At 52.9% G+C, this 26,497-nt stretch overlaps 8 protein-coding genes across 8 annotated transcripts; 5 read left to right on the top strand and 3 right to left on the bottom strand.

Moving 5' to 3' along the window:
- Positions 1 to 643: 643 nt before the first annotated feature.
- Triagg1_9636 (uncharacterized protein) lies at positions 644 to 3,507 on the top strand (the record flags this gene model as incomplete). The annotated part of the gene is made up of 3 exons (XM_062904615.1): positions 644 to 788; positions 848 to 3,128; positions 3,183 to 3,507. 3 exons carry the CDS (start codon positions 644 to 646, stop codon positions 3,505 to 3,507), a joined length of 2,751 nt encoding a protein of 916 aa, XP_062751453.1.
- A 1,330-nt stretch (positions 3,508 to 4,837) lies between these two features.
- On the bottom strand, positions 4,838 to 7,038 carry Triagg1_9635 (uncharacterized protein; the record flags this gene model as incomplete). Its single annotated transcript, XM_062904614.1, has 6 exons — positions 4,838 to 5,116; positions 5,196 to 5,308; positions 5,383 to 5,611; positions 6,174 to 6,599; positions 6,653 to 6,722; positions 6,782 to 7,038. 6 exons carry the CDS (start codon positions 7,036 to 7,038, stop codon positions 4,838 to 4,840), a joined length of 1,374 nt encoding a protein of 457 aa, XP_062751452.1.
- Positions 7,039 to 7,554: 516 nt separating this feature from the next.
- On the bottom strand, positions 7,555 to 9,499 carry Triagg1_9634 (uncharacterized protein; the record flags this gene model as incomplete). Its single annotated transcript, XM_062904613.1, has 4 exons — positions 7,555 to 8,479; positions 8,535 to 8,955; positions 9,016 to 9,423; positions 9,496 to 9,499. The coding sequence occupies 4 exons, from the start codon at positions 9,497 to 9,499 to the stop codon at positions 7,555 to 7,557; spliced, it is 1,758 nt and encodes a 585-aa protein (XP_062751451.1).
- Positions 9,500 to 11,154: 1,655 nt separating this feature from the next.
- On the top strand, positions 11,155 to 11,812 carry Triagg1_9633 (uncharacterized protein; the record flags this gene model as incomplete). The annotated part of the gene is made up of 2 exons (XM_062904612.1): positions 11,155 to 11,334; positions 11,393 to 11,812. The coding sequence occupies 2 exons, from the start codon at positions 11,155 to 11,157 to the stop codon at positions 11,810 to 11,812; spliced, it is 600 nt and encodes a 199-aa protein (XP_062751450.1).
- An 885-nt stretch (positions 11,813 to 12,697) lies between these two features.
- Triagg1_9632 (uncharacterized protein) lies at positions 12,698 to 14,630 on the top strand (the record flags this gene model as incomplete). Its single annotated transcript, XM_062904611.1, has 4 exons — positions 12,698 to 12,714; positions 12,776 to 12,811; positions 12,864 to 13,104; positions 13,308 to 14,630. The coding sequence occupies 4 exons, from the start codon at positions 12,698 to 12,700 to the stop codon at positions 14,628 to 14,630; spliced, it is 1,617 nt and encodes a 538-aa protein (XP_062751449.1).
- A 1,169-nt stretch (positions 14,631 to 15,799) lies between these two features.
- On the top strand, positions 15,800 to 17,958 carry Triagg1_9631 (uncharacterized protein; the record flags this gene model as incomplete). Its single annotated transcript, XM_062904610.1, has 2 exons — positions 15,800 to 16,631; positions 16,691 to 17,958. The coding sequence occupies 2 exons, from the start codon at positions 15,800 to 15,802 to the stop codon at positions 17,956 to 17,958; spliced, it is 2,100 nt and encodes a 699-aa protein (XP_062751448.1).
- Positions 17,959 to 22,145: 4,187 nt separating this feature from the next.
- Positions 22,146 to 24,761, top strand: Triagg1_9630 (transcriptional regulator family: Fungal Specific TF; the record flags this gene model as incomplete). The annotated part of the gene is made up of 2 exons (XM_062904609.1): positions 22,146 to 22,910; positions 23,025 to 24,761. The coding sequence occupies 2 exons, from the start codon at positions 22,146 to 22,148 to the stop codon at positions 24,759 to 24,761; spliced, it is 2,502 nt and encodes an 833-aa protein (XP_062751447.1).
- A 511-nt stretch (positions 24,762 to 25,272) lies between these two features.
- Positions 25,273 to 26,007, bottom strand: Triagg1_9629 (uncharacterized protein; the record flags this gene model as incomplete). The annotated part of the gene is made up of 2 exons (XM_062904608.1): positions 25,273 to 25,811; positions 25,866 to 26,007. 2 exons carry the CDS (start codon positions 26,005 to 26,007, stop codon positions 25,273 to 25,275), a joined length of 681 nt encoding a protein of 226 aa, XP_062751446.1.
- Between the last annotated feature and the right edge of the window lie 490 nt (positions 26,008 to 26,497).

The raw sequence follows: 26,497 nt of genomic DNA, 5'->3' as shown, positions 1-26,497 counted from the left end.
TCGGTGCTCTTTGTGCTGGATTTGCTCCTTCGCAGTCTCTTCACCTTTTGCCCATCTTCAACCACACTCTTTCGACCGCCAGTCAACCTCAACACTGCCCTATCCGCTCCCTCTTGCGTCTGCTGTCTTCAATAGTTCCCCGTTGGAAGCCTGATCAAGGCTTTGTATGCATACAGACCTTTTCCTGCTCGCTTGGCAGCTGTTTGGTAAGCATGATTTCATATCTCCTGGTGGGAAGCCTGGGCTACTCTCTTTCCCCCTTGCTATTCCAAAGCTCAAAGCGACGGTTTGATATTGGACGCAACACCTCTTCCCTCATTGTTTCTCTTCATATCAACCGATTGTTTATCCCCCTTGCGTTCTTTGCTGCACTACTTGGCAGCAACATTACCCAATGAACCGGTCTGCTCTTCCATGCCCAAACATCTTCTCTTGATGAGAGGATGTCTTCACATCACACCCAGTATCTACAAGCTCCATTACGTTTCATTCGTCATCAGTCTTCATAGCGTACTGACAAGAACAGGTTCCAGTTGCAATCGCGCTTGTCTCGACGCTTATCCACACACAGCTGCTTCGTTCAGTGATTTACGCTGTTCTTCGACTGTTTCACTTCACCCCTTCCTTTAGGAAGAAACAAGTAATGGCAGTCATTGCTGCTGTCGACGAGTCCGCAATGGCCGGGAAAGTCTACACGCCCGGCGAACTCCTCCGACTCAAGAATACCCCTGTAAATAGAGAGCTCTACAATCAGCTCCAAGAAAAGCTTCGCCAAGATCAAGAGCTAGGTAAGGATGAGCCTCTGCCCAGTCTGCTACGCTACTTAATTGCTGACCAATCGCTCCAGGTGAAGTCCTTCGTATGCCTCTTGAGAGCTCACTTGCTCGCATCATGGAGGAACCTGCCGATAAGCCTGCAGGCTCGGAGAGCGCTTCTCCCCGCCGTGGCGAATCTGCTAGACAGTTGGACGGTACTGAATCTGAATGGAGATATCGTGGCCGCAGCGACTCGGAAACTATTGGGGGTCAGCCAATCTCCGCCCCGACTGGCCTGAGTGCCCAGAAGGATGAAGGCTTCCAACGATTCTACCGAGCAGTCGTGTCACCAACTCATGTTCGAGTTACTGCTGGGGGCCGCATCGTGCCCAACACACGTGGCTCTCCATCACCCACCACTAGGTGGCCCAAAGACAAATCTGCGGTGGAAGCAGCTGACAGCAACTCCAGCCGCCCGCCATACCGAGATATTCTCCAGCAAAGCCAGTTTATTCTGCCTCAGCACCCCATGGGATTCTTTCCCCACCACGCCATGATCCCAGGCTTTGCGCCTGGAATGGTGCCCGCAATGCCTGGGATGGCTGGGATGCCAGTAGTACCTGGGATGGCTGCACTTTCTGCGATGCCTCCAATGCCACCAATGCCATCAATGCCTGCGATGCATGCGATCCAAGCAATGTCGTCGGCGTCAGCGGCGTCAGGGATGCCAGCGGGACCAAGCCCATATCCTATTGTGCCGTGGCCATTGGGATTCAATATCGCAGGGCCAGGAGGAGCGGCTCAGCCCACTCCCATGGCCCATGCCTCAGGCCTTGTGTCAATGCCACCAAACCCAGCCACCAATGATAGGCAGGATGAGACGGGAGCTTCAGAGAATGCGACCCCGACTCGGCCTCCACCCCCTGAGAATGGTGATGTTGCCCGACCTTACGTGCACAATGGACAATGGGTGTTCCCCTCTGCCCACTTTGCTATGGGACCTCATCCCGCATTCATGGCTCCCTCAATGATGCCCATGGTGGCTGGCCACAGGCTCATTCCCAACCATGTCATGGCTCCTATGGCCCAGAGCAACGGGCAGGTGCCGCAGATATCACCACAAGCAGTGGCCATGCCACCTACTCTTCAATACCCCTCGGTACCAACCCCTACCCCCTCTACTGGACAGCATCAGTCCTCCATCCGAGCCAGCCAGATAACCAGGAAACAGCTTTCAGTTCTTCGTGCTTCCCTCAAGTGGGCAGAAGACCAGCTCCAGTACAACAAGCACCAGATTGATGAACGAACCATGGAACTTCATGCAGAGTCGTTGCGTTATTCTATTGGACACTTCGAGAAGATTCAGGATGAGCAGGCAGCAAGTGAGAAACGGAGCCACCCAAAAGACCAAGCAAAGGACGACATGAGTGACTTTGCCTCTGCAGACGAGGAACGATCAAAGTCGCCAGTGACTAGCAGCGTCAAACCTGAAAACAGCGGCGCTGAAAGCTTTACTAGCCTGCCAGAGGAGTCCTCCATGGAACGGGTTGACAAGGCGATGCCGACTACTCAGCGCAAGTCTTTCACTTCCAGCCACGAAGAAGCAACAGTTCAGGTTGCCCCGACTGCCCAAATTTCAGGGCTTTCTGATGAGGTCGGCGCCAACAAGAGATCCTCAACCTTGCCTGTCACGGCGGCGCTGGCTCCTCCATTCCAGCCTCGTACTGTGGGCGGCCAGGATACCAAGGACGTGTTGCCTAGCTCTGGCCATTCCAGGCCCATATCTGAAGAGTATGACTCTACCAAGCCTTATCTCGTTGGACAGCTCCCACTCGGTATGAGAGTTGAGCATGCCAGGGATACTGATTACATTTACCCCCGACAGCTTACTGAAGATGAACTCCGAGCTCGTCACATGTATTGGGGCAAAGCTCCTCACCACCTTCAGAGCGGGCTTCCCAAGTTTGATGGCAAGAATTTCTATCCACCTTCGCCAGACAGAAGCCAGTGTGGAGAGCATGAGTCGGAAGTCACTCGTGGACAAGGATCTCTTCATGTCAAGGCATCCCAAGTTGAAAATGGAGATGGGAATGCTAGCACTGACCCTTTTCACTCTTCTCGACATGATCCACGTCAATACGAGCGTGGTGGAGTGGGAATCACTACCGAGCCGAGCTCATCTCAGCACTCTGGAATGTCCACCAACGGCGGCGATCGTTCTCGCCAAGAGACTGGAAAAAAGGCCCCTAGAGGAAGTCGTCATCAAATGGCTATGACCGGCAATCCCAATGCTCGCTCAGAGAGCGACAGTCCCGATGAGAATGACGAGAAGAGTATCGTGTTCAAAGGGCGTAACTCCTTGCGCCAAACTCGGTAAGCTATTCCTAGTCGTCTATAATTTCTCATGCTAACACAAACCCTTTATAGGCCAAGGCCTCGCAGCGGCATATGGCACGATATGATGAAACGCGGTACATCGAGCAGCAACGCAGTTCCAGGAACAGTTTCCTCTACAACAGTTCAGGGTGTTCTACCTCACTACAGTGGCCATGCGACTGCGTCTCTCACTCCCACAGCGACCAATATCAGCTCATCTTCTCGCGAGCACACAATCAAGTCGGGAAATGCCAATGAGAGTGGACCGGCAGACCTTACGGCCGAAAGACAGATCGAAAACAGGCCCCTAGGAGATGGTAAGCACAATGCTTATTCAGGTGTCCAGGGGTCGAAGAAGCGATCCTCAATGCTTTGAACCGAGGACCATCCGGGCTCTATTTTGCAACAAGAGCAGCCCAATCCAAGGTTCAATCGAATCATCTCTTATTGCAAGCACATTTATGGATTGTATGAGTACCTATTACGACTGTTACTTGATTTCGTCATTATTTTTCTTTCAACTCTGTTATCGCTTTGTTTGCGACGAACCATCTGAGAATAGCATCATGTCAACCTCACCATTTCTCCGTGGTGTCGAAGGGCGGCCAATCAGTGCTTTCTAACAGACTCGGGGCGCGTCACTTATTGTTAGAGTTTGGCTGTATCATGTACCATCTGCAGAAATTTCGGAAAAACTAGAAACAACCAAAAAAAAAGGGGGAGAGGGAGGTGTGTATGAGAAGGTGTTGATCATTGTGGGAATATTTTGTACAGAAAAAGAAACAATTGCTTCAGTTATGAACGGCGTCTCCTTTGGAGCCTGCTTCCTGCTGCCCAGCAGAAGGTTTGGACTTTAGAGGACAATCAACTCGCTAACCAATCAATATATTGCTTTGCTTTTTTGCTAAACTCTTCTGCTCCGCTGGTTCAATTGATGATGGTGAAAAGATGTACTCGTAGCCTCTTGACACAAGCATCCTGGGTGCTGGTGAATATGACTTGAACCCGCCGACGCAACGGCGAAGTCAACCACATCGTTCTGGCCGTCTACGTAAATACAGAGCTTGATTGGAAGCCAAGGGCCTTCGAGCAGGCGTCATGTCCCTCACCATCAAATTTCCAGCTTCGTTACAGAAAAGGCAAGATGAAAATCTTCGGGCGAGCGCAGAGTTTCGTGGTAATGAATCTCAGTCGGGGTTTGCTCTTCGCCAGTCGTATACCTCGAAAACCATGAATTTTGTTGGTTGACGCGGAGATTATCTAGCGGATTTCACAGACTACGAAGAATAGAGACGCAACCTACCTGTCTATGCCTTTTCTTTGTTCAAGAATCAAGAGTTGAGGCAGTCTACGAAGGCTGTGCGCAATGGCAGCCCCTCGACAAATGAATCGAGTATGACAAGGCTCACTGAGACGGCAAAGGGGAACAAGAGCTAGAAAAGCTTCGGGAAACACCTCCCATGGAGCATTTCACACAACAAGTTGGTGAAACGGCCATTGAGAATTGTAAAATTCTCGATTCATCTACCCTGCTGAGAAAGCCGGACCTGCAGGGGTCTCGGGTATCGCTAAAACGCCGGAGTATATATGCCCATTCCTTGCCCATCATTGTGCCATGGATGCATCACATGGAAAAACTGTTTAGTTGAAAAAAAAAAGAATTCATCTCCTCGTCTCACCCAAATTTTTTTAGATTTGCTTTAGATTTAAGCAGAGATCTTGTTGGGGACACGGAGCTCACGGCCGACCTTGGAGCGGGACAGGATGCTCTCACGGTCCTTGTCAAGCTTGAGCTTGGTGATGACGACGTTGGAGGGGTGGATGCCCAGGGGAACGCTCTGGCCGCTGGCCTTGTCGCGGGTGACACGCTCGACGTGGATCACGTACTTGAGACGGTAGACGGAGGTGACCTTGCCCTCGCGGCCCTTGTTGGAGCCACGGACAATGGTGACCTCGTCGTCCTTGCGGATGGGGATGCTGCGGACCTGTTTGCGAGAAGGAAAAAAATGTTAATTTTCCACGATGAAGACCGAAGAAGAGGGATTGTTTGTGGATATTACGAACGTTGTACTTCTCGCGCAGCTCCTTGCTAAGGGGAGCGCTCATGATGACACGGCGCTGGCCGGAGCCGGCCTTGAAGTGAGCGGCACGGCTCTTGCTCCTGGAGGAGGAAATGTCTAATCCCAGCATGTTAACACACAAGACATATTCAATTGACGGCACAGATAAGTAGAGAGAAAGGAAAGCTTACTCTTGTTAACCTTGACCATCTTGACGGTTGAGTTTTGGACGACGAGGAGATCCTGTTTTTGTCGGTTGAGCGTTGGGTGATGAGGAGAGGAAGAAAAGAGAGTGAAAAGTCGTCCAGCTAGGAAATTGTCGTCGTCTGGCGGCCGCTGTGGGCGAAATTTTTTGGCGAGCGGTGGGTTGGCACGTGACTGTTGCTGCCCTAGTTCTTGCTGCCGTTTCTGGAAAGAGGGCTGCGAGCTTAATGTGATTAGTCATTGAGCGCAACTTAGCTGGCTCCCCCATCGAGGCAAAGCTTGCTTGTTGAGATTAGGTAATCAGCGCGCTGGGTTTTCAATGATGGAATCTGATCGTTGAGCAAAAAGTGAAGACGAAAGAGGGATCAAGGAAGGCGAAAGAAATTTGGTACTGATTTGGAGAGATGGATTCTTGCTTTGCTCTCCAATCTCATCTTTGGTGAGCGGAATGCGTATCTTCAGTGTGCAAATTATTTATACAAAATTTCCCTTCCACGAGAATGAAAGAGCTCCATTGGTTGTAATGTACAGAGGCCATCCGAGAACTCCTGGTCGTCTATCTATAATATATCGTACAGAGACCGCAGCACCATTTTTAAGGAGCACCATAGAGGTCATAGGAATCTTCAATGCCCATTATTTGGAGGCAGGAGGCATGAATCTGCCGTTGTTGTCATATCTCGCTTCTGCTTTCGGTCAGTAGTCTGTCAAGGAAAAAGATGGTCAACGGCCGTTAAATCAATGGAATCTCACTGAAGAATGTATAATTGAGTGTTACAGTCTCAACGCCCTTCATGTTGATATCGTTCAACAGATCAGGGTCCAAGTAAAAGAACACAGGCATGTCCACTGTCTCGCCAGCATTTAATCTCTGCTCCTCAAAACAGAAGCACTGAATCTTGCTAAAGTATGGCGCACACTGGGCAGGCGTCACGCTATAGGTCGCCACGCCAATGATGTCTTGGTCGCCCAGGTTGGTCGCCTTATAGAACGCCAGGGCGGTCTCTCCGGGAAGCACTCGGACCTCTCGCTGCTGGGGGACAAACTTCCAGGGCAGGATATCGGACACGGCCGCGTTGAACGTGACTTTGATTCGGTTCGCAGAGGTGACGGGAACGAGACGACTGGAGATGTCCTGGTTCTCTTCGCCGGACACGCCGTGGGCTCGGACGGGCTGGCCACCCCAACCGGTGGTTTGGCAAATCTGTAGCTTATTTAGTCCATTGACCAACGCCATCCAGAGAAGATGTTGCGAACCATTTTATAGAAAGGCACCGAGCCATATGCCAGAGCAAGTGTGCCCATGATCACGCTGAGGGTATAGAAGCTGCAGAAAGACATGAGCCCAGTGTTGCACGAATTGCCGCCGAGAAGTCCTCTCCATACGCTATTGTCTTGTTCCTCTGGCCATACTGCTCCCGCACCTTGTCCATAGACGGCGCATACGTGACATTCTGCCGCGGCTGGTGCTGCATCTGCTGTTCTCGCCGCGGCCGTGAGTTTGAGAATTTGCGCCGAAAGTCTGCAAAGCCGGGCCGGCTGCTCTGTGGCCGCGCATGCTGGCAGAAAAAGCAAGCCCACTGCGACGAAGAGCTCGCCGTCCGCGAAGGGCCGTTGCGCACCAGGCGCAGTGCGTTGCTCATCTTTGTCTTGCTGGTTGCGAGATTTGGATTGCGGAAGTCTGGAGGAAGCAAAGCTCAAGGCTCGGTTTGGAGCTAGCGCCAGCATCTGTATATCCGATGCTCAGTGGCATGACATCGCGAATTTGGTGGGGCAGCGGTTCGGGGCGAATTGACTTTGGCTTGTGCCGATGCAATGCTGTAGCTACATGTACCCCGACTGCCTCCATTTACATCACTTGATATACGGCGAGATACATTCCCAATTATAAGAAAAAAGAAGAAGGAAATCATATCCGGTAGAGTTTAATCTCATAAAAGTAATCTTTAATTTCTCTGTCATATACTGGCCTTGGCCGGGTACTTAAAGTCTAATGTCTGTTCAAATGTGCTATCAGTCTTGTATTGCAGCATGCCCTCCCCGTCATGTCGTCATGAATTTTCAAGTCGCTCCATACGCTGTGGTAATATTCCCATAATAATAAGAAAAGAATAGAAAAGAATAAAACAAGAAGCATTTTTGAATTACAGCTGGGATGTTTATGCCAATTTTTTGCGAGGTTGTTTCTTCTGGAAGCCATTGAGAAGCGGCTTCACCACCCTCTGCCTTCCAGATTGTGCCAGTCTCTCCAGGACCTGTATGACAAACACCTGGATTGCCAGAATGATGAGCCGGAATAGATGATCCAACAAACCCAGCCTTGGGACTCTTCCTCTGCTATAGGTCGAGTCTCGGAACTCAAAGGGGAGCTTAGCCCCTAGATGGTCCTGAGCCACTTGCAGCCCACTGGTGAATCCGTCTTCGTGGAATCCATATCCGGTCCATGCCCCAACATAGCTGATTCCTCTCCTGTTCTGTATGTAGCGCAGCATCCTTTGAGCGCGCACAGATGAGGGAGTGTGCAGGGGATGAGTATAGTAATACTTCCCCTGGATTTTGGATGGGCTGGGGCGATGGATTGGATTCAGGGTGACCAAAACATCGCCAAATGGGTTTCTGGGGATGCGTTGCATGATGTTCATGTTGTAAGTTATGGAGACTTTGTCCATGTTGGCTTTCTGTGTTGAGGGAGAAGACAATGTCAAAAAGTTCCAGCTTGACCACGCTCTTTTATTCTGTGGCATCAGAGACAGATCTGAATGTAGCACCGCTTCGTTCTGTGACGTCTGAAAGCAGGACAAAATCGAACGCTCCTGCTCCGTGGCGGAGGGGCCGAGAATGGAGAGCGCCTGGTCGCCGTGAGTGGCAAGGATAACGTGATCAAACACCTCCGTCTTGCCATTTTCGAGGTGCAATAGCACTCGTCCTTGATGGTCGTTGGACACATTTCTGACTGGAGTATTGAGGGACATGTGGTTGGGGGGAAAGCCCTTCATGACAGTATCAATGTATGAGCGAGCACCATTCTTGAGCGTCAACCACTGTGGGCGTAGGGCGAGGGTGGATAACAGGTGATGATTCCATCTAATGCGATTGTCAGTGTGAGAGCCGAAGAGGCGCGACAGCAGTCTCGACTCACAGGAAGCGAACCAGCATGGTTGCAGGAAACTCCAATGCGCATTTATCAGGGCTTGTGCTCCAGATGGCAGCTGTCAGAGGAATCAAATAATCGTCCCGGAAGCCATCCGAGTAGCCCTCACGCTGCAGGTACTCTCCAATGGTCAGCGTCTTGGAAACGTGATTTATCATGTTCTCTCCTCCATAGCGAGGCTCATATTCCTCATCATCTATGAGCAAGTCCAGCGCGAACTGGCTGAAGCGAACAATGTCAAACAGCGTCCTCCACATCCTCGGAGAGAAGACATTTCTTTTTTGGCAGAATATCGTGCTCAGATTCGTGCTCGCCCATTCAAACAGACCCTGGTCTCGCGAGACGCTGAAGGTGACCTCAGTAGGCTCAGTCGGGACTCCGATTCTGCTGAGGAAATTCAAGAAATTGGCTAGTCAGGGGGAGGTCAGCACTCGGAAGATGGCAATGGAACAGTCCCAAGTCAACTCACGGTATGTCGCCGAATTCATCGCAATAAACCCGGCGTCGACGGCCGTCGTGTACTTGCCGGCCTTCCATTGCACCGTGTTGGTGTGGCCGCCCAAGCGGTCTGCGGCTTCGTAAAGATAGACATCGTGATACGTTCTATTCAGGGCCCAAAGCGCAGCAATGCCCGAGCAGCCACTGCCGACAATGGCCACTTTCTTCCTGGCAAACCTGTCAACAGAGTGGCTCATAGGCGCGATGGTATCTTGCTTGGGGGGCGGCGGAGGGTGAAGGGCTTGAGAAGGGAGTTGGGAGTTGGGGACGGCTTCAGCTGCCCAAAAAATACACGGGAGACGACTTGCACATGTCAGAGACTCGACATCCAGCAGCGGCCGGGACAAGGGGGGCAAAGCTGCCGGCGCCACCCATGGAACTGTGCATAAGTGTCGCGGCCCTGATTCGAGGACGGGCAAGAGATAACATGCAGGAGAATCAAACAACTCACACATGCCGCGGTTCTGCTCGCAGGGGCATAGTCACTTGTACATGCAGCGATCTCCAGCAGGTACCTGCGCCTTATGTATATGTACGAGTACTAAGGTATACGTGCTGTGCGTCTGTGCTGATGTGCGCAAGGCAAGGCAAAGCAAGGGATCGGATCACCACAGGAACAGCTCGGGGATTTAGCAGGAAGAGCCCTTTGAATGGGTTTATGTAGGTACTCCTAAATGGGCTGCCAGGGTCTTGGAATTGTCAGGGTGTGTTTTCAAGGATGAAAGCGGCTGAGCTGACGCCACTTGTGGCTGATATACAGACCCGATACCAAAGTGCCGGTTTCGATCAACGTCCATTCCATTGCTTTCATCAAATGTTGGGATGCTAGCCTAGGTACACTCTGTACTGTACAGAACAAAGGTTCTCTCGCCTCATTTCTCGAAATGCCACGTACGAGTGCCGTGCCTGTACGTTTCTAATTGATGCATTAGTTCCTGCATCGAGCGACGTAAGCCAGCGGATTCGGCACGTCCGCACATCCTGCCAAGGCAAATAAAGACGTGGCTGGCAGGCAGACGGCAGCTGAAAATAAGCTATTACTTTACGGAGCTGTCTTAGCATCGCTGGCGGTTAACAGCGAGGCGATGTTACGAGAGTCAGGTACTCTGTACTTTTGGCCAGGATTTGTTGCGATAACGCATCCCGTCCAGCACCAAACTCGGCCTAGAACTGTGGCCTGATGCAATTCATGCCTCGACGTGGAGATACATCAGTGGAGCATGCATTTTTTCCCCTTCCATTTCGCCTCCATTATCACATGCTTTGCAGCCGGTGCAAATCATAAGACGAATGCATGTCGTTTTACCGGCATGGATCCGTCACCGCTTGACCGCCTTACTGGCCGAGTTCTTTTCGAGCAGTTGGTACGAGCAATGCCTGGCAGCAGTACTTCGTATCTCATCTCATGCTAGTAGAGACGGATAGGACAGCCAGGGCTGGCCCTTAAGCTGGCATGTCGAGCACTCAACGGGATCGGGAAACGTGGGAATCGAATCTCCAATTCTTGAAAGCGCCGTGTAGGAAAACCTTCATCAATATGCCCGGCATCTCAACTGTGCGCCATTGACAAAGTCTAGACGCTTAGCCTTAAATTCTTCGTAGCCGGGGGAATCAACTTATTGAGAAAGGAGAAAAAAAATTCAAATGCTGCACGCAGTTGTGAGATAATATTGGCCAAAAAGCACGGACCACCGGGAGCTTAGTCACTTGCCATATTTTAGCCGTGGCCTCATGCTGCACGTGCTCTACAGTACAATGCCCAGGCTGCATAAAGCGCAGATAGGTACTTGGCCATGGGTTGAAACAAGGTATCCTGTCCCGCGCAGAATGCGGTCAGAGTACCTAACTGCCCGCAGCAAACCCGTACCCCTTCGGATTGCCCAACCAGCCTGTCTTAGCCTTGAATGCGTACGTACGATGACGGCGCTTCTATTCTGAGGCGACCATTTTCAACATCACCAGAGGAACCCAGCTGAGCGCACATCTCAGGCATAGACGCCGTCATCAGTCTCCCGTTTCTCAACACTTCCAGCGAGTCGAGCTCTTCGCAACAGCTTATTGCACCGTCTACCCTTTTTCTCTCCGCTTACTCCTGAACCCAACAAGCAAGATGGCGAACCCTCTCGATACGGATGCTGGCTCCGAACTTTTCAGCTCGTATGAGGCGGAGCTCAAGCTCGTACATGCTGATCTGGCGCAAAAGCTGGACCAGATCCCCGAACTGAGTGGTGAACCGCGCAAGGCTGCCGTCAGCCAGGCTGAACGCGCCTTGGAAGAGGCAGATGAACTGGTACTGTAACCCGTTGCAAGTACGCAGAGCCAGGTCTAACATTTAATCGTCACCATAGCTTGGCCAAATGCGCCTTGAAAAGCAAAACATCCCTACGTCTGCACGAGCCAAAGTCAACCAGCGCTTCCGCAACTACGAAGCCGACGTCGATGCAAACCGCCGAAAGCTTACGAGCCTCTCCACCAACCGAGCGGCCCTGTTCGGTTCACGCTACACCGACGAACCGTCCGGATCAACGGATATCAATCTGGAACAGCGACAGCAGTTGCTGTCGGGAACTGAACGACTCGACCGAAGCACACAACGACTTCTCAGCAGCCAGCGGCTCGCCAACGAGACAGAAGCTATCGGAGCTGAAACGTTGGCCGATTTGCACAGGCAGGGCGAGACTATTCGCCACACGCACGACACTCTTTTGGACAGCGAGAATTATGTCGATCGCAGCGTCAAGACCTTGAGGGGGATGGCTCGGAGGTAATGTGATCCAACACCGGCAGTGTCGAAGCACAGAATATTGATGATGAACAGCATGGCTACGAACCGAGTGATTACAATTTCCATCATCACTATCCTGGTGCTTTTGATCATTGCTGTGATTTTCAGCAAGTTTCGATGAACGCCAGAGTTTTGCTTGGAGTTATGTCGGCGATTCGGAGTTAATTCAGCTGGGCTTATTGCGTGCTTCTTTTCATCTTCTTTCTTTCGCAACATACAGACTTGCACATATAAATGAGCCTTGGAACAGACAGCAGGGCCTATAATAGCAGTAACTCGGGTAGAGAAGGCAGTAGTGTTGAGGCCCCTTTGAAAGCATGCACTAGTAGAGTGCATTGTTTACAGCCATTGTGTTTACCTTTCCTTTATCTCATATAGGCAAAATAGAAGTGTATTGAGAAGCCAAAGCGTTTCCTTTATCAACAACGAAACTCGGGTGACAGCAAGCAGAAGCCTCGGGAATGTAAATGTACCTCCCACTACAGCAGCAGTGCGGAGTACATAGGCACAGAGTTAGAGGTGGTTGGGCAACGGCCATGTGGGGTAATTCAGCGTCTCGACTCTATGGCCGAGTTTATTCCGATAAAACCCCGGGGTTGACGCAGACGCTTACGCGAGGGTTCCTCACGGGAGCTCAGACTTTGTCCAACCGTTTTTATTAGCCTCACAAAACTTTCTTCCTCGCACAAACCACACCAACCTCTCCGCATCCTCCACCCTCTCTACCCCCCAACACTCTCTTCCCTTTCTTCTTCTATTCTTCAATTTTCTCTTCTTTATTTCTAGTGCATAGACGCACTTAGCCTCCCTTCTTCGAACTCTTCTAGTTACAGCTCGCTACGTGGTCGACGTGGCCTCACGGCCCACCATGTCTGAATTCCTTGGGTATGCGCGAATGGCCTCAACTCACGTGCTGTGTCCCTCGAGCTAACAAGCGAGACTCCAGATCCCGTATTTCTCTCATCTCCAAGAGCGATATTCGGTGAGAACTTTTGCTCCTCATTCACCAAGACGGTCACTGACCTCTAGTGAAGCTACGTGGGGACTTTGCACGAGATCAATTCGGACGAGTCGACAGTGTCTCTCGAGAATGTCCGCTCATTCGGCACAGAGGGTCGCAGGGGCAGGCCTGAAGAGGAGATAGCGCCATCAGACCAAGTCTACGAGTACATCGTTTTCCGCGGAAGCGATGTCAAGGATTTGCGAATTGAGGAGCACCCCGCTATCAAGGAAAATAAGCCTCCTGTCATGCCTGACGACCCTGCCATTGTCGGTGTAAGTGATGTCTCCTTCTATTTCTGCCAACGTCTTTATGCCCTTTTATGATGAATTATTGCGGATGTAAACTTTTTGTCACGTCGGAAAGCGCAAAACCATGTCGAGATTTCCGTTGCCTTCCTTCTGATTGTAAAGGACCATGTTCACTGTTTTCCTGAAAATCGTACTTTGCGAGCTTGTTCTAACAAACCGATGCAAAGGCCCGAGCTCGTCCTGGAGCGCAAGGACCAAATCAAAACGCTCCTGCTGGAGCTCCCCCCGGGGCCCCCGGCTTTCCACAACACCAATTTCCTCCCAACCAGTTCTACGGTGGCCCTCCGCCTCCGGGCTCTTGGGGACGAGGCGGACCCGGCCCTATGGCTGGACCGGGTTTTGGCAACGCGCCATTCCCTCCGGGACCTCCACCCCCAGGCTGGTACCCTCCTCCAGGCCAAGGCTTCCCGCCTGGACCAGGTGGTCCAGGTCCATGGGGCAACGCACCGTTTCCTCCGGGACCCGGTGGTCCCCCGGGCTCTGAAGCTCCTCAAGGTCAGCGGGCTGCACCTGAGCTCCCCTCCACCCAAGAGTCAAAGCCTCCTGTTGGACCCGGTGCAGACAAGTCGAAGGGGGCTCCCCAATCAGACCCCAAATCTCACGCTCAAGCAGCTAGACAGCCTGCCAACGCGCCAGCTCCTCCAGTTGAATCCAAACCGTCGGTAGAAGAGGTCAAGGCAGTTGCTACGACGCTGGCATCGAATGGGGCTCCAAAGGCAACCGATGCGTCCAAGGCCATCCCTACTGGTCCCAAAGCGAACCGTGTCCAGCCAGTTTTGCCTCTCACCGGACCTGCATCTAAGCCTTTCCAGCCTCCCTTTGCAGCGGAGAAAGCTTCCCAGGGCGTTCCTCAGCCTGCAGCTGCCGGGCCAAGCAGTGTACAAGATGCTACAAGTGCCGCTAGAGCAGCCGTGGCGCTGGCGATGGCACAACTGAGCAACACTGGCGGGAATGCTATGGATAATTTGACCACCAAGGTCCAAGAGATGCGAGTCAACGCCATCAGAGGCGGCAGTGTAAATCGTGGCCGTGGACGAGGTGGCCGCCCAGCCAAGGTAGAGGTTCCCGATGCAGACTTCGATTTTGCTCAGTCAAACGCCAAGTTTAACAAGGAAGACGTTGGTAAGGAAGCCGTTGGGGGCTCTCCGGCGAACGAGGCTCCTGTAGCGCCTGCAACGGAAGGCTCAGAGACCCAAGATGGCACCACTCCTGTGGCATACAATAAGTCAAGGTCGTTTTTCGACAACATTTCCAGCGAAGCGAGGGAGAGAGCCGAAAACAATGGCCAAAAGCCTGGCGGACGCGAGTGGCGCGGCGAGGAGCAGCGCAGAAACATTGAGACGTTTGGCCAAGGAAGCGTCGACGGTGGATACCGAAACTACCGTGGCCGCGGTCGCGGGCGCGGAACCCGAGGAGGCGGTCGCGGCTATAGCCGTGGTGGACGAGGAGGTCCCCGTCCCCAGTATCAGTCAACTGCCGCTGGCCAGTAAGATGTATTCGGTATGGCCATTGTCATTCCGAATAGATTCAAAGGCTACAACAATTCACCATACAAGTCCCTAGAATGAGACTACTATAACGACGTCAACTCCGCAAATGAGCTCATGGTGCGACTTTGAGCTCATTCTCTCAATATTCCTCCTAATTCATTTGCACCAATGTACCAAAATTCTTCACTGTTTGCCTCTTCCCAGCTACTCTATAGTAGCCGCGAAGACTTATATTATTCATGTTTGATTTGCTTTCAGCTCAGGATAGGAGCTACGATTTGCACTGGTCACGGAACTCGACGACGATGCCGGAGTTCGGTTTGCGTTTCAAGGGGGGCACAGGCATTGCATTCCATGAATCATGAGGGAACATGACGAATGAACAAAAAAAATCTTTTCCACTAGGAGTAGGGGGGCGCTTAGGAATAAGCTGGATTCTTTCACTGAACGATGAGGCTGGGGATAAGCATGCGAATATATAATGAACCTGTACTGCCTTCTACAAGAAGCACGGGGGTCTGGTCAAGAATAACCAGACAAGATGAAGTTTGATGAATTAGCACCTCGTAGTGGGCAAGTGACTTTCCGGCCCGCTGCCTAGAAAAAGAAAGAGGATTAATTCCCCATGCTCCAGGGTCGAGACAATTATTCAGTAGATCCAGTGATGCGCAGGAGAACGCGATGGATGGTCGCGTATGACTTGATAAGTAAGGTATATTTGTTGAGCCAGATGCGATCCATTTGAAAACAACAAGGTTCCCGTCGGGCAAACCCACAATGAGATGAGTGGCAAACTCCACGATGGGCGTGAGAAGTGTGTAGAAGCTCCAGCGTCATGGCGAAAATTGGAGTTTGTGAAAATAGAAGGTAAAAGCAAGTGGGTTCTGCCGCTCAGCCCCGCTAGGTTCAAGGCGGCGTGACGCATATCAAGGCGAACCCTCCAGTTGCCTGCGCAACTAACCTGAACCATTTCAATATCTTTTGACGTTTGGTCGAACGTTACGGAAGCCATCACAGCAGTTGGAAAAGTATAAGTTTCAGGAGCCTTGCCGGATTTTGTATTACAAATAAATACCTCTCATTTCACTTTTCTTTATTGAACAAAATTTTTTCTTCTTCTCTTTATTTTGGATTTACGTTGGCCATTCTCCCCAGAGCACGATTCAGAAATGTCGACGAGACAGCTTCGGAAGCTCCAGAAGCAGAGGGAACTGGAAGCAAAGACTGTCCAAGAACCCGAAGGCAGCGATGACGATGAAGACGATGAGGTTGCTCCCGTAGTGGCAAAACCTCGGGCGAATTTGTTTGCTGCACTTGGGGGAGAGGATGAGGATGAGGATGAAGGCGATGACAATGCTCACGAGAACCCTGAGCAAGCATCAGCACTGGATCCCCCCGTGGAAGAACCTGTCGCTGCAGCTACTGCCCGGAAAAATAAGAAGAAGAAGAAGAAGGGCAAGACCAAGAAAGCTGCTCCGGCCCAGGAAGCCGAGCAAAGCGAGGATGATGAAATCGACAGAGCCATCAAGGAATTGAAGATTGAGCAGAAGCCCCAGGCAGGATCCGTCACCAGCAATGCTCCCACATCCCAAGGGCTTTTCAAGATTAACCTCTACAATCTCAAGGCCATCAATGAGATGCGAAACCTGTTCGGTAGAGACACGATTGAGTCGGCAAACGCAGAAGAAGAGGAGCAGCGTCGTGGGGCACGCCATGGCATCATGCCGGAACAGGTGGACTTGGAGACGTTCCTGAGAGGACCACCTAATGCTCGAAAGCTCCCTGAAGTGTCTAGAAGACGCAACATCTTCATCCAGGGGAGAGAGCATTGGCCAATGAGTACCACGGGGGGGTTGTCCTTGAAAGAGCTCGGCAAGACGGCCGATGGAGTCGAGTATACTTATGCCCATGCCCCGGAATATGATGAAATCCAGGCCTTGTTTTTTGCACAGGTGCAGATGGGGGATCCCATGAGAATGGTGCATCTTCTCGCCCAATTCCGTAAGAAGGCGCAATAAACCCCATTGTTTGGAAAAAACCATGCTCACATATATGGACAGCCTACCACGTCTCAACGCTACTGCAAGTGAGCAGTGTGGCAAAGCAAGATCAGAACATGGCACTGGCCGCGGAGCTGTGTGAGCGCGCCTTGTTTAGCTTCGGACGAGTAGCCCCCTCGTCGTTCAAACAGGGTCTTGAACAAGGAATGGCTCGCATGGACTTTAGGAGACCAGAGAACCGTCAGTTTTGGCTAGCAGGGTATCACTACATCAAGAGCCTCATAAGGAAAGGCACCTATAGGACGGCGCTGGAGTGGGCGAAGCTCTTCTACTCTCTAGACCGCAGCGATCCTTATGCGATGAGGCACTTGATTCATTTCTTAGCCATCAGAGCGCACGAATCGAAGTGGCTACTCGATTTCTTAAACCATCTGGACACAGAAGGCGGCCGAGACGACACGGTGTATATCCTGCAGAGCCGAGTATTGGCGTTGCTACAAATAGGCGACGAACAGCAGGCAAAGCAGCATCTTATCGAGGGGATGCAGCGAGTACCATGGTTATACTGCGCGCTGTTCCAAGGCCTGAACGTCGACACCCCGCCGTCTGTCTGGGGCATCCATTGCGAGACGGAGGCCACCGAGTTCTGGGTGAAACTGTACCTGTACCAAACCAAAGATTTGTGGAACAATCCGCAGGCAACACGGCTTTTACTAGATGTGGCCAAGAGTATTGAACGGGTGGACGCAAAGTCCCTACCAAAGGACGAGCATCCGATTGATCTGGGCGTGGCCCGAATGGCCTACATCGACGGGCAGACATCTCTCCTGGCGCTGGTGCCGCGGAGCATGCTAGAACAACAACCCAACTACGAATTCGATCCCCTGCCGCCGGCAGAGAAAGATAACATCTTCACGGGAGAAGGATGCAGGCTCCCTTGGCGTGAGCAGCGGCAGAACCCAGCGCGCCTCGGCGGCATCATTGCCCAGATGGAAGAGCTTCTCGCGCGGAGGGGCCCTCCACCTCAGGAAGACGAGGACGCTCTCATGGAGCAGCTTCGCGACGGAGCGTTTTTCGGTGCCGACGGCGAGGCTGAAGACGGCGATGGCGTAGCTGAAGTGCCGGTGAGCGGCGAAGATCGGGGGATGGTGGCCGCGCTCATCCAGATGCTCGGGTTCGGGGGTGCCAGGGAGGCCGGCGCGGACGCGAGGGAAGGCGAGGCATCTAGAGACAACGACGACGACGACGTGCAACCTGCGGAAGACGACGGCTCGGGGACTACAGACCTTCCGGGGTCATGGCCAGCCGAAGAAGGTCGGCGGGAATAATGAGGGGGCGCGAATGAGGCCCTTGATGGATATTCGGTGTAATTCACGGGCGCTATGTATGTGCACATGTATCGCTATGCGGCCCGCGATTACTGCCCTTCTACTAGGTACCTATCTCGTTTTGTATGGAAGAATAGGCCCAGATTGACAGGGATTGAGAATGGCATGTTGGATACAGTTCACTGCCGATGGGGATCCCGTTGCCTTCTCGTGCGTTATCCGTGTCCGTGTCTGCCCTTGAAGCAAGTCATACCATACACGTGTCTAGAATGTCACTGCAGAGTCAGAATCCCCGGACATTGACACTAGCAGGACGTGGTCGCCGTCCGCAGGGAGTAATTATAGAAATCGTGGACTACTATCAAGTTAATGCAGGTCTATGTATGTGCATGTATGTAAGCCCGTCTCTTTGCACATCCGGCTAATAAACGCGAACAAGGCCAGGGGGGGCGGTAACTTGGACTTCAACAATGTAAGCACTCGCATCTGCAACTCGTCCAAGGGTCCTATCATCGGTGAAAAGGGGATTACAAAGCACAGGCCTTGGGATAACTACTAAGCATTATTATTATTATTTTCTTCAGAGGGATTCCTAATCAGCGTTTTGCTTGTTCGAAAAGAGCCTCTAGAGTATGTTCTCGTCGGAGCATATTCCGCAGCATCTGGCAGTATCTTCAGCTGTGCGAATTTAGGCTATGCTGAAGTGCCACGATACTTGACAAGGGGGTTGGTTGGCATCAAATGAGATTAGTAGATAGGGATTAGAGTCTTAACTCGCTTGCCGGTTACCATATCGGGACTCGGGGAAAAAAAAACCACAAAGGACGGAATTATATTCCGCGCAACAGGGTAGGCAGATGACAGTAAGCACACACACATACATACAACGGTGACGGCTGAGATAATTCTCGTTTGTGTTGGGGGGAGGGGGGAGAGCATGGCCTTGCCATAGGGCGAGCGGCAAGACAAAGGCTGAGTGGCTCGGGAGGGGGATCCACCGTCATCACTTTGAATCCGGAATCTATTTATACATTCCGGCCGAAAAAATAAAGGCACAGCTAGTTCCCGGGGTGGGAAAGAAGAAGAAAAGGCCAGAAAGCTGTAACCGTGATGTTGCTCGAAACTTGAAGAGGGAGGAGACGAAGGGGGGTGGAATCCAGGATGGGAAAAAGAAAAGAAAAGAAAGAAACAACACGGGCTTGTGCTAACAGGGTTTGGCAAGCATCTCGGCCGATTGCCCGTTTTTTCACTCGTCTTGTAGAAACCAGATGCCTGCAACTCCGAAGAGTCGGCAATGCGAGTGTATCCCGTGCGGTATGCCATCTTTAGCGGGTAGGGAGACAGAAAAAAAGACTAACAAGCACCGGAGCCGGCCAAAAGGGCACATAATAAAACGATGCTTACCGTGGCTTGAAACGAGCCGCGCGCCCTTCGCTAATCCGTCACCGGGCCATTGAAGGAGGTCGCACGGCTAAACCGCCATCTTGAGGGCTCAGGGCCAAGGCGGGCTGCAAGACAGAAGAAGAAAAATTGAAGGGGGGAGGGGAGTGGGCGTGTGTGTATGTGTGTGAACAAGGCCAGTCAAAGGGGTTACCGCGGCAAAGGAGGAGGTTGGACGGGGGGGGGGGGGGGCTTTTGATCAATGTCGAAAGGGACGGGTTGTTGACTCGCTATTAGAGAGTCAACAGCGAGGGCGAGAGAAGAAAAGAGAGATCATTCCCGTGGCTGCGTTGATTGTGCTCCAGTTGCATGGATGGAGGCATTTGGGGCACAGGCATGTTATGATACGCGTAAAAAAAAACAGTGCAACGGAACTGGACCGTTATACGAGTGCCTGCAAACTTGAAGCCATTGGAAGCGAAAAAGGGCATTCAATTCCATCTGGTTGATCCATCCGGATTGCACAGTGCGGGCGGGCGTCGGGCATGTACTGTGCACGTTGCTGGATTTTGCTCCGTAGTGGCATCGACGATCCCAAGGCTACTGCGCAGGGCCTTGCATACATTTACGGAGCGGCCAATGGCGGTAACAGGAGATGCGATTTGTCCGGCCCCGGGGGGAGCAGCTCTCGGCCGGGAGGAGCGAACTACTGCTGAGGATGGGCTAAGGACAGCACTAAAGGGCCACGGAGGTGCCAAAAGGAAAAGAAATGGGGACCAGAGAAGGGAAGAAAAAACTCGAGGTTGCTCCGTAGGGGGTCGACGGCAGGGGTCGACGATTGGGTGGCCCAGAACCGGAGCTTTCGCCCGTTGGTGTACGATACGGCCGAGTAGCGCCCAGGCATGGGATTAATGCAACTTGTAAGTACGAGCAGGTACAGTAGCACCGTGCTGAGGCCCTGGAAGCGGGTTGACGCTGTGGGGGGGAGGACAGTGATGGAGAATGAGTTGCGAGCATGGGGGGTCTTTTTTTCTCTTCTGATTCTTTTTTGCTTCTCTCGTCATGCCCAGTCTGGCGCAATGCTCCGGTGCTGCACGGTGCAGGCACGGGGCGCGTTGCCCAATTCCACCACCGGAGGTCGGGGCCACGATGTGACGGAGAGCGGTAGAAGAGATGCCAGGGGAGGGGGGACGGATGCCGCTAATGCTCTGTTTCGACGGCATTGACTCGATCTGGACAATATCACGTACGATGGATGCTTTTGGGGCGAGTCCAGCGGAAGCGGTGCTGACGGGGGGGGGGGGAAGATGATGATGCCGATGATGATGCTGATGATGATGGGTTGGAGATAATTATAGGTAGAGTTTCAGCTTGTCGCTGCCGCTTTGATTGCTAGCGGGTGATAGGCAACGGCTTGATTGCTGGGGGAGCAGCAGAAATGTCCCGTCTACCTGGAGCCTGCGCCTTAGCTGCATGCGCAATGTCATGTACCTAGGTAGGTAGTACCTGTACCTTGCCGCTTTTTTGCAAGCACCACCACCGAGCAGTTGCAGGTGCAATGCAGCTACGGAGTTGACCAGATTTGTTTCTAGCTTGTACCGTACGGGAGGCCTGGTGGAGTGAGTTCATGTTGTTTGTGTTTCATGACGGACGACGAGTTTCCGTGGACACGGCAGAGCCAGATGAGACAAACACACAAACATCCGTCCATTATAGAGGTAGGTAGGAGGGAATTGTCCGGCTGCTGAACATACAATCGACGTCGTTGAATCGCCAAACCCGTGTCCCGTCACGTGGCGGTCAGCTCCGGGGATCCCTCCCAATCCTGATCCAATCCAATCCAATCCTGATCCTGGGCCACCGTCTGTCTGATGATCGGGTCTGGTCTTGTCCAAGCCAGATTCGATTCACCCTCCGACTCCTTACTGCTACCCTAACTCTTGTGCCCGGTCAAACCATTCTGCCTCTTCGCGGGCTGGGCTGCTGGGCTGGGCTGGGCCCCCCCACCTTCGACGGCGCTGCAGGGACATGGTTCGGCCGAGCCAAAAGCCTCGCTAAAGGACCATTCACACTTCCGCAAGCTAGGCTTCAAACTAGCTTCCCAGCTGTGCTGGCATGTGCTGCGCCGGGGAAAAAAAATAGAGGGAAAATTAAGAGAAAATTTAAGCAAGCCACGGAGTACTCCGGCGTCCTGGCATGGGGGGGCCCAGTTCCCAGCCAAGCAACCGCCGATCACTAACCTCACCATCGCCGACGCAAGGACTCTTGGAAGCTGAGCTGTGACGACGACGCACCATCCCACCAGCCTCGGAGCTTTCCGCTGCATGGCTGAGCTGGACTTGCGTCCCTTTTCCTTCCAGCGGACGACGAACAGAGATAGGGAAAGCCGGAGGGCGCTCTTTGGTTGTGAGAGGTGTATGAGCGAGCGCAAACAAGAGGCTCGACCAAAGACAGACAAAAAAAAAAAAGTCACAAGAGACGAGACGAACAGCTCTCTTCAAGCCACTTCCTACAATCACACCCCCCCCCTCTCCGTCGTCCTCGTCTTTTCCTCCAATTCCTCTCCCACTCCTCTGCAGTCTTTTGCGTCTCCTGCCTGCCTTGTGTTGCCGTTGCTGTCCGTTATGCTTGGCGTTGGCGTGCTGCCGTTAGATAAGCGACTTGTATGCGTGCCGTCTCCTTGACATCACAAGCACATAGTATTTCAAAGTCGACCCTCTGCCCCTTCTCCGATCGGCCGAATCACTCGGCCGCCCAGCCATCTCGCATATCCCATCTCCCATCTCTGCCCCCGTCTTGCCCATCGGATGGCCTCAATGCATACGTATCCTTCCATCACCGAGCCGGGAGTGGCTCAGTCGCCAGCCATGGGCGTCGATGCCTCCAACCCCAGCGAAGGGGCAAGTCCCTACGACACTTCGTCCATGTCTCAGCAGCCTTCGCCGCACCAGCATCACTTGGGCGCGTCACATTCGCAGTCACAGCTGCAGTCGCAGGCGCAGTCGCAATCGCAGGCGCAGCAGTCGTCACAGCAGCAGCAGCAGCAGCAGCAGCAGCAGCAACCACAACAACAACAACCACAGCGTAGCGTCAAGCGGCCACGGCCCGTCAAGTCGTGTACCGAGTGTCGGAAGCGCAAGCTGCGATGCGATCGCCTCTGTCCTTGCTCGCAGTGCCAAAAGTCGAGCCGTCCCTGCAAGTACGCGCCCGACCAGGACTCGGCCAACCTGTCCGAAGGCTCGGACGCAGAGGCAGCTGAGCCGGGCCGGCCAGCCAAGCGCAACTACTCGCACAGCACTCTGCCCGGGCTGGGCAGCACGTACAGCGATGCTGGCGCCGCCAGACCGAACAAGGCGAGCGATTCTGCCAGCCTGCCGCTGCTCGAGGAGCTGTCCATACGCATGGAGCGGCTGGAGAAGCAGGTCCTCGTGCGAAGCCCCAGCAGGGCCGAGCTCGGCGGCGGCAGGATCGTCGCCGCGCCACCAGAGACGATACGGGGACTGACAGTGAAGCGCGGGGCCTTGCGAACCCGGTATTTCGGGCAGAACGACCCCCGGGTGCTGTTGAATCTGGTAAGTCGGGATCGGTCGTGTGTCGGAGGGGCAAGTTTTGCTTTCGATTCTCTTTTTTTTCTTTTGATATTGGCCAACCCAGAAGCTGACCCTCAACGCTCCCCCGTGTTCTAGTTTGACGATGCAAAGGCATATGTGGCACACAACTTCCAGCGGGAGCCCTTCCCCAGCTTTGAGGCCCTACATAAGCACCTACGAGGCGAATTGACAAAGTCGCTGACCCCCATTACCGTCTTTGTGGATTCCATGATGCCCATACACAAGCGAATGACGGACATCTTGCCCAAGAAGGTGGTCTGTGACCGCCTGCTGGCCGCCTATCTCGACACCTCGGAGACCCAGTTCAGAATCCTTCACACTCCAACATTCGTGGAACAGTATAACCAATACTGGCAAGGCAGCCCGCAGGCTGAGCATTTTCTGCCACAGATGCTGTCGGTCCTGGCGGTGGCGTCTCGGTTCGATACCAAATCAAGGGGATTGGTTCACCAAGAACGCGTAGAGGGCGTGCACATCCCGACTGCGTGCGCGCTGATTCGAATATGGCTGGACGGCCTCAAAGGCAAGCAGCTCGTGGAGCTTGCCACGCTGCAAGTCGAGGTGCTGCTGTTGCTGGCCAAGAGAATGATTATTCCGCGGGCACAAGACTCGTGGAATCACCTGGGCTTCGTCGTACGCATGGCAATGTCCATGGGGCTCCACAGAGATCCCTCCGAGTTTGAACCGCGCATGACGGTGTTCCACGGCGAGATTAGAAGAAGGCTGTGGTTCACCGTCCTGGACATGGACTTGTACATGTCCATTGCTGCCAACATGCCCTGTCTCACCCGAGATGGCGACTATTCCTGCCGGCCGCCGCGAAATCTCAACGACGTCGACCTCTACCCGGAAATGACGGAGCTGCCGCCGTCTCGGCCCCTTGACCAAGCAACAGACAGCCAGATCCAGGTCTATACGGTCATGACGCTCCCCACGCGGATGAGAGTGGCGCACATGATTAACCGCATCGACACCATTCGTGATTATCAAGAGGTGCTGGACGTGGGCGGAAAGCTCGACCGCTTCCTCGAGGACATCAACTACATCTTCCCGCGGCACGCAGCCCTCAGCGATGCGCAGAAGAGCAGGCTCTGGAGAAACCGCGTCATTCTCGACATGCACGTGCGCCGGCCTCTGCTGGCCTTGTATCGACCCTTTGCCATGGCGGCCCCTGAAGCTCCAACGCAAATCTCGCGGGCATACCTGCGGTCCTGCATGGTGATTTTGAAATACCTGGACGAGGTCGATCCTAATCTGCCTCACTTTCCAGACGTTGCTGAAATGTACGTGCAGATGCTGCGGCGGGACATTGTCCAGGCGGCCCTGAGCGTTTGCTACTTTATCAGGCCGCCCCTCCGGCCTTCTGCCGATACCGTCATGCTCGATCAGCACGGGATACGGTCTTCGCCAGTCCCTGTAGACGATTTTCCGGCGTACATACCGGATGATCTGATGTTGTGGACGCCGGCGCGGCTGATTGGCACGGTGCAGAAGACAATCGATCTCCTAGTTGGGCTTATCCGCGGCAGTGATGTCAAAGACGTTTTGTGCATTGCCGTTGTGCTGGAGAGCGTAAGAAAAGCTGATGTCCGAAGCGAAGAGATTACCAACAATTTGTTTGGCTTGCTGGATGCTTGCTTGAGGACCACCAATGTGACGGCGGATAAGCTGCGCAATTCATATCTAGGCAGCGCCAACGACGCGTACTCCCATGGCAGGATGCCTTACGTGCAGCAAGGCTACGGCATGGGAGGCCTTTCGGACCCTACCACAGAACTGGGCGGCTGGATAATGTGGGATGGCTGGGATTGATTCCGACTTTTCTAGCCCGCCCTTTGTGGTTCTGTTCGTCTATTAATCTTTTCTTTCATTCTGCTTCATCTGTCTGCTTGTATCTTGTTGTCTTTTCTATTGTTTGTCCTCTCTTCATTATGATTGTTTCGTCTTCTTCTACGGCTTGAACGAGCGACGAACGTCATGGTCATTTGGGTTCCTCCTCATATATAGAGGCTACTGATTGGCGAGTATTGGCTCTGAGTAACATGGTCGGTCACATTCTGGTTGGTTTCTTATAGGAAAGTGTGTGAGAGAAGGAGATACCCTACGCGCGTTAGTGTTTAGAGCAAGGTGAAGAGGCTTTTTCTTCCTCTTCTTTTTTTTCTTGTCTTTTTCTTCTTTTGGTTGTATATGTACAATATAGGGAGGGTGGAATCTTGATAGGCAACAAGTCGTACCATGGTGTGAATGGCGGGCCTCTAATTAATACATTTGCTATTATACTGCTATTGCTGCTCTCTTACACGTATCTCTAACACGATGGCCATCAGTTGGTCAGCACCGGGGCCTTGCCATCCCACTCATCGGACTCTGCTGCCGTGATGAGCCACGCTCCCAAGCTTTCCCTGCTCAGCGTCACGTTCCAGCCGCATCCCTGACCATTGTCCGGCCAGATTTTAACTTGTGCAGCCGGCCCTTCGGTCAATCTCGGCGCTCTCGCAAAGACAAACGGCACGCCGCTCTCCCGGACCAGCGTATCCATGTCGTTGTGGTCCTTGACGGCAAACTTCATGGTGCTGTGGCTCAGGACGGCGCGGAAAGCCCAGCTGAGGTTCTTCCAGGACTCGCGAGCGCCGAAGATGGAGTTTACGACGACCTTGGGAGGGTGTGCTGCGAGTGGCGTGGCGGCGACGGCGGCGAGGAGGACGCTGGTTGTTGCGGCGAGGAGGTTGGGGGGGGAGTCGGGGGAGAGGGGGGCGAAGGGGCTGTCGGAGGTGCGGCGCTGGTTGAGGGTGATGAGGACGGTGGAGGGGGGGGATGGTGTTAGGAGGGCGGTTTGGACGTCTTGTTGGGAGGAGGGGGAGCCTGGTTTTTTGCATGGTTAGTTTTGTGGAAGAAAGGGTGGTTTGCGAAACGTACCTTGTATGATGGTGAGGTTTGGGTGTGGGGGGAGGGAGGATGGGTTGCGGGTTAGGACGGTGACGGTGTGGTTGCGGGAGAGGGCGTTGGAGAGGGCGATGCGGCCGTTGCGTCCGGTGGCTCCGGAGATGAAGATGTGCATGTTTTGTGGATGTGGGATGTATATGATGTTTTGTGTTGTTGTTTGATTTGAAAGTGGGAGGGTGGATGTTGTAAGTGGTTGATATGAGGGTGCGTGTAAGTGAAACCAAGGCTGTAATTAATAAAGCAAGTTTTTTTTTTTTTTTTTGGTTTGAATTTGTCTGTCTGAATAGGAGGATGAAGATGTTTATGAAGTTTTACAAAGATTCTACAAGGTCTGGAAATGCCGTTTATATATTTGTTTCCATCGTTCTGCCATTCGGGCATCTTTTGAATCAATCCGTCCACTCGGCCGATATACTTTGATCGGATCCGTGACTCGGCCGGTGAGCCGGTGGAATTTAAGTCCACCTTGTGCACACGCCGCAACAAAAAAAGCACTGACTGACAATGCTCGGCCGAGTCCCAATTTGTAATCCCCTCATCCTTTCTGTCTCACGTGCGTAACACCAAGGCTCATGAAAAATCAATCAACGTCCCTTCTTTGTCAT

The sequence above is a fragment of the Trichoderma aggressivum genome (genome assembly GCF_033847375.1).
Source record: "Trichoderma aggressivum f. europaeum strain CBS 100526 chromosome Unknown scaffold_056, whole genome shotgun sequence".
In the NCBI taxonomy this organism is placed as follows: Eukaryota; Fungi; Ascomycota; class Sordariomycetes; order Hypocreales; family Hypocreaceae; genus Trichoderma; species Trichoderma aggressivum.
Note: the sequence above shows the minus strand (reverse complement) of the source record. Positions and strands in the feature narration are given on the sequence as shown.